Source organism: Mizuhopecten yessoensis, unplaced genomic scaffold (genome assembly GCF_002113885.1).
Source record: "Mizuhopecten yessoensis strain PY_sf001 unplaced genomic scaffold, ASM211388v2 scaffold343, whole genome shotgun sequence".
NCBI lineage: Eukaryota > Metazoa > Mollusca > Bivalvia > Pectinida > Pectinidae > Mizuhopecten > Mizuhopecten yessoensis.
Window position 1 is genome coordinate 22199 of NW_018403499.1, and position 10886 is coordinate 33084.

At 34.5% G+C, this 10886-nt stretch overlaps 1 protein-coding gene and 1 long non-coding RNA gene across 2 annotated transcripts in view; both read left to right on the top strand.

Moving 5' to 3' along the window:
* LOC110446472 (gamma-aminobutyric acid type B receptor subunit 2-like) overlaps positions 1-4445 on the top strand; it is an 18112-nt gene extending 13667 nt beyond the window's left edge. The window contains exons 10-12 of the mRNA XM_021491647.1: positions 1246-1353; positions 1571-1693; positions 4080-4445. Coding sequence (XP_021347322.1) covers positions 1246-1353; positions 1571-1693; positions 4080-4445 — 597 coding nt within the window. The remainder of the gene's footprint in view (positions 1-1245; positions 1354-1570; positions 1694-4079) is intronic.
* A 339-nt stretch (positions 4446-4784) lies between these two features.
* On the top strand, positions 4785-8995 carry LOC110446467. Its single transcript, XR_002462468.1, has 3 exons — positions 4785-4884; positions 6756-6802; positions 7821-8995. It is a non-coding gene; the product is annotated as an uncharacterized LOC110446467 (long non-coding RNA).
* Positions 8996-10886: the final 1891 nt, after the last annotated feature.

Consider the following 10886-nt stretch of genomic DNA (forward strand, 5'->3'; position numbering starts at 1 on the left):
TGGTAAATATAGTTATTGTAACAGCGTGATAATCATTGGCGCTATCATCATGTATACATCAGTGTGTGTATCTCTACCTACAGTGCCTACAGCATACCCAATGTCGGCAAAGCCACGTGTTTGGTAAATATAGTTATTGTAACAGCGTGATAATCATTGGCGCTATCATCATGTACACATCAGTGTGTGTATCTCTACCTACAGTGCCTACAGCATACCCAATGTCGGCAAAGCCACGTGTTTGGTAAATATAGTTATTGTAAAAGAAAATAGTAGTAAAATAAAATGTAAATGATTCAAACGAAATTTTGAATGTATACACATTAGAAACGTCTATAGATCTGGAGAATGTTAAATGAATCGTCTTTTATTAAAATATGTTTACATTTGGTTTGCAATACCCTTATGTATACCCTTCATTTATGAGAGTATAACAGCAGCTTCAGAGTATGTATGTACATCGCCTGACCACACATGTTGCAGTTATACCAGAAGGTCTGCACTATCCATGTAGTTCATTGCTCAAATAGATCTTAAACTGTGATAAAACCATTAGTTTTTTCACAAATGCGAACCTTGATTAAAATACTTAATAATTTATTTTTATATTTATCGAATTTCCCTGTGATTCAAATGCAAGACAACATATTGAATTAAATAAAAATGATCTTAGATATGTTTGTTAAATCATCTCTCAGGGCAGTGTACCGAAAAGGAGAATGCCTTCCCTACCGAATCTTTATGTACCTATATTTATACCGTGTTAAACTGTTTGTATATTTTGTGAGAGCTATCTTTGTAGTCAATTGGTTAGCACGATGAAATAACATAACTTTGTCAGGGAACTAAGGGACCATAATCATTTGTACTCATCGCTCTGTATAACGAACTTGTCATACTTCAACCACTTTATATTGTATGATAAGCGATATTTTCGCACCGCAGACTATACCTGTTAATATATTTACACAGTTTTACACATTTGCTTGAGAAAAAACAAATCCTTCCATAAATTGTTTAACAGTTGGAAATAAGAAAATTATAAGAAATATAGTCAGAATTTTGATAAATTTAACATAAAATGTATTCCGGTTCTGAGTAGTATAAATGATTAACCTCCTTAAGTACAGACATTGCTGATCATTTATTATGTAGCATAATGACAAATTATGTTTGTGCTCCAGAGGTCAAAGCGTGGTTGTCAAGTAACCTAGGTATCGTAATTTTATATCGTTTCCTTTCTAGATTAATACCTGGGTGTACTCCTTAGGGTTCACGACCGTTTTTGGGGCTTTATTCTCCAAGACCTGGCGAGTTCATGTGCTCTTCAAGCAGACGTCGCTCGCACGAAAGGTATCCTTCTTTACCTAAATAACATAATAGATACATTTCTAGGTTTATAACTGTGTTTATAGTCAGAGCATTAATACAGTGTATTTTCGAAAGTGAGAAAAACAAAATGTATAAAGAAAATTTATGTCTGATGTCAACATTTTCGCCAGATCAGTTTTAGTTTTGTTGAAAATGTACACGTTGCAGATTCTTTTATTTATCATGCTTTCGTTTTCAGGTCATCAAAGACAGTCAGCTGTTCGGCCAGGTGGGGATTCTTCTGCTCTTTGACGTCATCCTGCTAACGGCCTGGTCAGTCTTTCATCCACTGGAGATGCAGCAGATTAAAATCAATCGAGAGGTAAACCATGTCGCTGTCCCCAGGCGTGCTCGTTAACGGATATCTCGTTATAGAGCTGACACCAATTGATAGCTAATACCTCATTAACAAACCGAATATCTTGTGACTGTTTTATAATAGTCTTAGCTCTATATCCACATCCCAATCAGGAGAACGGTAGCAAGGAAACTGTATATCATACTGTGAAGCCATCAATTCGTTACTGTAACACACAGTAGATCTATATAAACAATGATAATATTTAATGCAAGGATGTATGTATTGATGAACTGAATCTGTTATAAATTTTCATTTCATTTAAAAATATTTTATTTAATCAGTAAAATCTTGTCGAAAAACAGGTGTTCCGGAAGCGTAAGCTTCTTCATCTTAAGGAGGTACACCTCTGAGAAGTCAAAACTTTCCTGTATTAAACTTTTTTTCTTATCTTGATTTTTGGAAAAAGGAGATAATGGCATAGTAGAAAATGCAAAAAAAATATGTCCTTGTGCTCGTTTTTGTGCTATGATCGGCCAAAGATACCAATTTAACACAATATGTGATTTTAGGTGAATTTTCGGGGTTTGCCCATTTGCAGAACAAATTCATACAATTTCTTCCAAGTGTGTTATCAGATATGTATGAATGTTTGTAGAATTGATAAAAATATTATTTTCTTTGAAACTATCGAAGTAAAATTTCTTATTCATTTTACGCAGAAATGCGAATATAGTTACCCCTACCCCTTATTTTTTGATGAAAAAATGCATTCCTGTATTAAACTTTTTTTAGCATTCAATGAATCACAAGAAAATGTGTTTCTCTTTCTAAAACATCCACAAAAATTGGGGGGGGGGGTCGGTCGGTGTGCTTCTTTTTTGTCCCATTATTATTTGTGTTATTTTTCACCTTTTTCGAGGTCGGAAATCAAAAGTGTTTCAGTTACCCTAATATGTAAAAAATTATATCAATAATATATAACTTTCCACTTTTTTGAATATTATTTTAATCATATTGAAAATTATAAAATTGTACAGCAAAATTGAACCTGCTACAATAAAAAATGGTGACACAATGACAATTTAAGTGATCAATCTAGTGTCAAAAAAGGTGAAATTTTGGCCCTTTGTGAAGGCAAGAAATTCACATAAATACCATTTTTCAAAATGGCCGCCAAATTGGTCATTTTTAAAAATTCTTGTAAAAAATATTCTACACACAACAGACATCAATTTTTTTACATGTTTTTCAGATGTGTGCGTGCTATTATACCTATCTTAATTTGTTAAATATTACAAAAACCCGTTACACCAGATCAAAACGAGACTTGAACGTGACTGAAACCTCAGAAGAGTACATCCTTAATGGCAGACAGACCTCTTAATTTCGTCATCTTACGTGTTGACTTGATATTTAACAGACCACTTATTATGTCGTCATCTTACGTGTTGACTTGATATTTAACAGACCACTTATAATGTTGTCATCCTACCTGTTGACTTGATATTAACAGACCACCTATAATGTCGTCATCTTACGTATTGACTTGATATTTAACAGAACTCTTATAATGTTGTCATCTTACGTATTGACTTGATATTTAACAGACCACTTATAATGTTGTCATCTTACGTGTTGACTTGATATTTAACAGACCTCTTATAATGTTGTCATCTTACGTATTGACTTGATACTTAACAGACCTCTTATCATGTATAATGTGGTCATCTTACGTGGTGACTTAATATTCAACAGACCTCTTATAATGTCGTTATCTTACCTGTTGACTTGATATTTAACAGACCACCTATAATGTCGTCATCTTACGTGTTGACTTGATATTTAACAGACCACCTATAATGTCGTCATCTTCCGTATTGACTTGATATTTAACAGACCACTTATAATGTTGTCGTCCTACCTGTTGACTTGATATTTAACAGACCTCCTATAATGTCGTCATCTTACGTATTGACTTGATATTTAACAGACCTCTTATAATGCTGTCATCCTACCTGTTGACTTGATATTTAACAGACCACTTATAATGTCGTCATCTTACGTATTGACTTGATATTTAACAGAGCACCTATAATGTTGTCATCTTACGTGTTGACTTAATATTTAACAGACCACCTATAATGTTGTCATCCTACCTGTTGATTTGATATTTAACAGACCACCTATAATGTCGTCATCTTACGTGTTGACTTGATATTTAACAGACCACCTATAATGCTGTCATCTTACGTGTTGACTTGATATTTAACAGACCACTTATAATGTCGTCATCTTACGTGTTGACTTGATATTTAACAGACCACCTATAATGTCGTCATCTTACGTGGTGACTTGATATTTAACATGCCTGATAACGTCATCTCATTGCTCACTTGATAATTTACAGGCCTCTGATGATGATGTCGTCCTAATGGAGGTATTTGTTCAATGTAACCATCGTTACTTTGTATACTGGGCGGCTGCTGAGTACGCGTACAAGGGGCTCCTCTTAGCTTTTGGTACGTTTCTTGCCTGGGAAACACGGAACATCCATGTGCCTATTCTCAACGACTCCGTATACATTGGGTTTTGCGTGTACAACATTGTGGTAGTGTGTGCTATCGGTGTGCCCACACATCACATCCTCATGTTGGAGCAGTCCCTCCTCAAATACATTCTTCAAAATAGCCTCACCATCTTCTGCACCTCTCTAGTTCTCTGTATCCTCTTTATACCAAAGGCAAGTATGGTGCCTTGTTCAAGGTATTGTTAATTCACCGCATCAGGCAAACACCATGAATTAATGAATTTCTTCATATATTGAAGAAACCGCTAAATCAATAACAAAATTAAAATAATCAATAATAAATGAAATTGAAATAATAAATTAAAAACATTGCTTTAATCACAGTGGTTCATACTCGAGATTTATTGAACAATGTGTTTTTAATGAATTTCATGTAAACATGTTGATGTTAATGACGAATTTTCCAATGCTATGTTTTAATGTAGTGGAAGTAGAAACTTTGTTTGTTGACGATCCTAATCATTCAACTTTTGTTTAGTATCCTATGTTGACTTGAGTGTCCTGTTGTAGATTTCTCTACGAAATCAGACGGATAACATCAGATTTGTGCCGACGTTAAAGGGGCAGTCTGGAAATAACAACTCCACTGTATCTCGCTCCACTTGTATGTCGGCAGTAACCCAAAGTAAGTTCGTTCAGGCTATTAGTGGTGGAAAAACGAAAATGTGGATGATAACCTGTCTTGACGTTTGCGTCAGCTAAATGTGAAAAAGCATGGTAGAGTGAATATCTCAGTAACCACTACAATATTTTCTAATTAGTTAGTTTTATAAGAAATGGCATTTTCGATATTTTGCTTAACTTAACAATTATTATTCTAGATGTCAATTTTGGATAATCCTAGCACCAATATGCACGGTTTAAAGAAAATGCAAACATTTGAATATTACACTACTCATGTGTGTTAGGGATGACTTGAAAAAAGGGCTTTTGCGTAAGACAGATGGACTTAGTGTGCAACATTTTAAGACAAGAGGCCCATGGGCCTTAACGGTCAGCTAATGTATGTAAAAACTGATACTATCGATGTTGCCAAATGAAAAAGAAATCATTTTGTAACAAAGGTAACTTGAACTACATGTAATGCAAAAGTAGTGTGAAAGATCTAGGTAGTATATGTACTATGTACAAATACTGGTTCTGTCAGTCAGCTGAATTATGGTAAAGCACCTCAAGACCCTTCCATCTATGAAGAGTATTTGATTCTACCAAGAAGATCTTTGAAAATTTCAGTCAATTCAACAATTTTTGGGCTAAAATGTGCATACCACCAAACTTCTATCCAATGCTGATAATGCTAACCAAGTTTAAATTAATTCCAATGGAAATTAAACAAATGTTGGTCCAAAATGTGATTTCCCAATATAAACTATAATGAAATGTATCCCCTCCTCAGGGGGAAACTTGAGACCACAGGGTCATGAAATTCACAATTTTGATAAAGCACCTTAAGACCCTTCCATCTATGAAGAGTATTTGATTCTACGATATCTAGGTCTTGAGAAGAAGATTTTGAAATTTCAGTAAATTCAACCCTTTTTGGCCCCACCCATCAGTCCCTGGGGGTCAGTCAGGGCTGATATGTTCATACCGTCAAGCTGCTATCAAATTCTTAAAATGCTAACCAAGTTTGAATTAATACCGATGGAAATTAAACAAAGGTTGGTCCAAAATGTGATTTCCCTATGAACTATAGTGAAGTGTATTCCCCTCCCCAGGGGAAACGTGAGACCACATGGTCATGAGATTCACAATTTTGGTAAAGCACGTTAATACCCTTCAAACTATGAAGCGTATATGATTCTACGATATCTGTGTCTTGAGAAGAAGTTTTTTGAAATTTTAGTCAATTTGACCCTTTTTGGCCCCGCCCTTCAGGCCCTTGGGGGCTGGGGACCATATAATTCACAATTATGGTTAACCTTTGGCCATGGAATATTTTTGCAAAATTTCATTGAAATTGGTTCAGGGGTTTTGGAGAAGAAGTCGAAAATGTAAATTGTTTACAGACGCACGACGGACGACGCACGACGCACGACGCACGACGCACGACGGACGACGCCGGACAAAAGGCGATCGCAATAGGTCACTTGAGACTTTGTCTCAGGTGACCTAAAATCGTTAACCCTACTCGGATATGATATTTGGTTGATAATAGATGGGTTCAGTTTCTAACCAAAAACGACATAGTCAGGGTTTTCTACAAAATATGTTTCAAGCTACACTGTAATGTTTAAATTTTTCTTCGGTCGTTATCATTACCCGTTCCAAACACTCGAAGCATCTATTGTGAATATCTTAAATGTTATTGATCTACTGTGTCGGTCATTTGACGTAATTCCTAATGTTATATTAAGGGGTAGGTTTCGCGGAGGTTACGCTTCAATTCAGCGAAACGCAAAGTAAACAGTTAACATATATATTTGAAGATGTCAGATTGTTTAAACATTCGTTCAAATTAAATTGTAAACTTGTTCTATTAATTTGCTTTGGCAGGTTCCACTAACGGGCTAACGCTAAAGAAAAACGACCATAATACAAAGGTAATTTAGATTATAAACTCTGTATAATTGTAGTTTGAGTGTAGTTTTAATTTGGCGCTTCCTCTTTCTGTAAAAGTATTACCCTCTTGTCTTTACCTTTTGGGTGAATATTTATATCTGGCTATGGTATACATATGTCAATTATTTAACGTGTACACTAAAATGTTCAAATGATATTATTGTCAGAAATACTGATTCAATCAATGGATAATAATAAAACGATATTTTGTAATAGTGTAACCATGTTTCATTGGAGCAAATGTTTTTTTCTTCTTTTACTGGCAACATTTAGGCTGTACTTTGTCTTTTTCAGCTTAACGACCGTTAAGTATCGTGATAGTTTCTGAGATAACAGAAAACCTGAGATACAATGGTGTATGCAATCAAAATGGCGCAAAAATTAGAACGCACAAATTGAGTTTTATCATTGAGTTTTAACACTATTTAATATTTAGGTCTTTGAAACAACTTCCTAACACATATTCCGTCTTTGCGTATTGCAGAGTAATCTTCTTTTGGGAGCAGGTATTGATTGTTACGTCATTGGGTTGTGCGAGAAAATTACGTCGTTTTCTCAAAAATTGATGACGTTTCTCTCACAAACATGTGACGTAACAATCAATACCTGCTCCCAAGAGAAGATAACTCTGCAATACGCAAAGACGGAATATCACTTCCGCGGATATTATACAGATAACGCCTGTATTCAAATATACAGCAGGACTTCGGGGTGATAGCATATTGAAAAATAAGTTATATGATCAAATAAAGCAAGAGAAACACTGCCAATTATGCCATGAAAGTATGACGTCACTGCTTTGCTTACATCCTACAGAGCGATATCACACATGTTATACATGTAAATCAAAATGGGGTGTTGTTTTAAATTTCAATTAATTTGTTCGAATGTTATATAATTATGTAAAAAAAACGGAAATAAAAATTGATATCAATATTGATAATTTCTTGGATTATTAAACAAGTTATCAATGAATATTATGTCTTTGTTGATTAACAGACGCTATCGATTGAAGTCACAGGCAAATCTGATGTCACCACTATTGCACTGGAGGCTAGTACATCTAGACTAGCGCTTCCTACAGTAGACACCAGGCAAATATCAGATGGGACCAAGCTATGTGGAAAATGACGTTTACTACGAATCATTGAAAATAAAATCTGGAGAGAAGTGAATATTGTTTATTTACAGTGACGATAGGGTAAAAACATAGCTATATATGACATTTGTAATTACTTTTCTGTCGTGTGTCTTCTCATTCGTGTTTAATCAACGTGTGGATATCGTTGTTTATTGTGACGATAGGGTAAAAATATTGTTAAGAGTGACATTTGTAATGACGTTTCTTCCGTGTGTTCTCACATTCGTGTTAAATCAACGTGTGAATATCGCTTGTTTATTGTGACGATAGGGTCAAAGCACTGTTGAGATTGACGTTTGTAATTTCGTTTCTATCAATATAACCTGAAATTGTGCGTCATCAAAACGTGTATTGGTGGCCGCGGCCTTACACAGAAGTGGAGTATGATTTTCATACTGTTTCGAGTGTATGATAAGGACGATGTGTAACCACATTCAGACCCATCAGGTTTGTGACGTGATTCCAACAACCACAACCGCTCGTAACACAAGTGATTGATATCCATTAGAAATGATTTGTGTTCCTTTAGGATATTTACATTTCTAAGAGAAACATAAACAAAGCGATAGTTGTTTGATGTGTAAGGTGTAATAAGTAGTTATACCATTATTTCATTGTAAATAGTAAGTATGTAGGTAATTTGTTATCAACCGTAGCTTTATTCATAAGTTGTAACTAATAGTTGTATATGTAAGTTGTAATAAGTAGTAAATCTTTAATTGCAGTTAGTAATATGATACGTAAATTCTTATCAACTGTTGCTGCACGTGTTAATTGTAAAAAGATGTAACTAAATAGAAATAAGATTATACGTGTGCAATTATAAAAGTACCTATACGGATGTTATGATAAGATCTTTTTACATTTTGTTTATATATAAAATGGATATGTCCTGTGATTTTTTATATTGTAAAAACATTTTCTGGTGATCTGTCGTGTAACAAGTGTTTTGAACATTGTTTTGTTTATGTAGAGAACAGAAGACCTCGACAGAAGAGTATTAATGTAACAAAATTCAACAAGTAAATAAATATGATGCTGTCAATAAAATCTTGATCTTTCAATTATTTGGTGACATTCATGTCTATGTTAGTATTCTTCTCACGCAATAGAAACAGTAATTTCAATCTACAAATTAAATATAGTTTTCAACATCTTGACTTTAAGTACCACTGATAAATATCTGAGGGACGATACAAGACCTGATCGCACATGAACACAATATGTATTTTGATTTTACAATACGTTATATATCAGTTTTCACACGGACATTGTTAACAAGTCAAAAGAGAGTCAACCCACATCCAGCGCTTTTGTGGATCTGTTTGGCGAGATGAGAATTGACAGCTTGCATGAATCGTTTTGTTACTGACTGTTTGTACGCAAAGGGTTGCAGACCACATTGGTTTTGATGGTACTGGATAAATTGGTATGTATTTTACCTTTTATATCAGTCCGTTACAATAGATATGCTATGACGACATTACATGCAGTGCAACCGTAAACTTGTACCTGACTACTCTAAAATGCGAGATGTATTGAGTCGTCTTAAACACCCGTTTGTTGTTATAGGACACAGGTGCTTACCAAAGACGTCGTACGTAAAGTCACTATTGGACTGTTTCGTGCATCACCTTGGAAATCCTCTGCATACTGGAAAATATTTAAAAATAAAAAACAAAACAAAACTAGATGAGTAGGCGTGAAAACCAGAAGGGCGAAGATGGTATAAAGGATAATAATATAGCGCAATTCCCGATGGTATCATCAGTAGAATTACAAAGACGAGCTCGCCACCTGCGTCAACACCTGTCCATTGTTTACTAGAGTTTATGGATATTGATTTGATATTTATACAATTGTGATTTGGTCGGAAGCTGCTATAAAACAGAGCGACTTATATAGCTTAACAATGTAACGAGACACCCTATAGACGCAAAGCGCCCACGACGAAGCGCTATGGGCCTTTCGAGAGCACGCGACAACTTTCACAATTTTCTGATGGCAAAAGAATAGCCTTTTAGCAAGATGTCGCAAATGAACAGGGAATTATAAGTTTCTCCATGACAGAATGGCGAATATAGGCGACATTTAATACCCTTTTATCACGTTACCAGGAATATACGCAAACTGAAATACCTTTTCGTCACGTTTTTGCTAATTAACACGAACATAGATATCACTTCGTCAAGTAACCGCGAAAATAGGCAAAATTAGAAACCCCTTTACGAAATAGTATGCACGCCAGATTTAAGTGATTTACAGCATAATTATCAAAAATATATTCGGTGGAGTTTGACTTTTGTCGATATCTTAGTGAAATGTTAGACAAGTCATTTTTTTTATTCACGGCAAAAAGACAGATATATTCGGATACAGATGATGAGGGAAAACAAAATTTTCATAAATTGTGTTTTGTTTTATGAATAATCGATCATTTTTATAAAACATGTTACTGTGTAACTAGATGTACATTCCTATTGTTATAAAACATGTAACTGTGTTACTAGAGCTACTCTTTCCTGATGTTATAAAACATGTAACTGTGTTACTAGATGTACTTTACTGTTGTTATAAAACATGTAACTGTGTTACTAGATGTACTTTCCTGATGTTATAAAACATGTAACTGTGTTACTAGATGTACTTTCCTGATGTTATAAAACATGTAACTGTGTTACCAGATGTACTTTCCTGATGTTATAAAACATGTAACTGTGTTACTAGATGTACTTTCCTGATGTTATAAAACATGTAACTGTGTTACTAGATGTACTTTCCTGATGTTATAAAACATGTAACTGTGTTACCAGATGTACTTTCCTGATGTTATAAAACATGTAACTGTGTTACTAGATGTACTTTCCTGATGTTATAAAACATGTAACTGTGTTACTAGATGTACTTTCCTGATGTTATAAAAC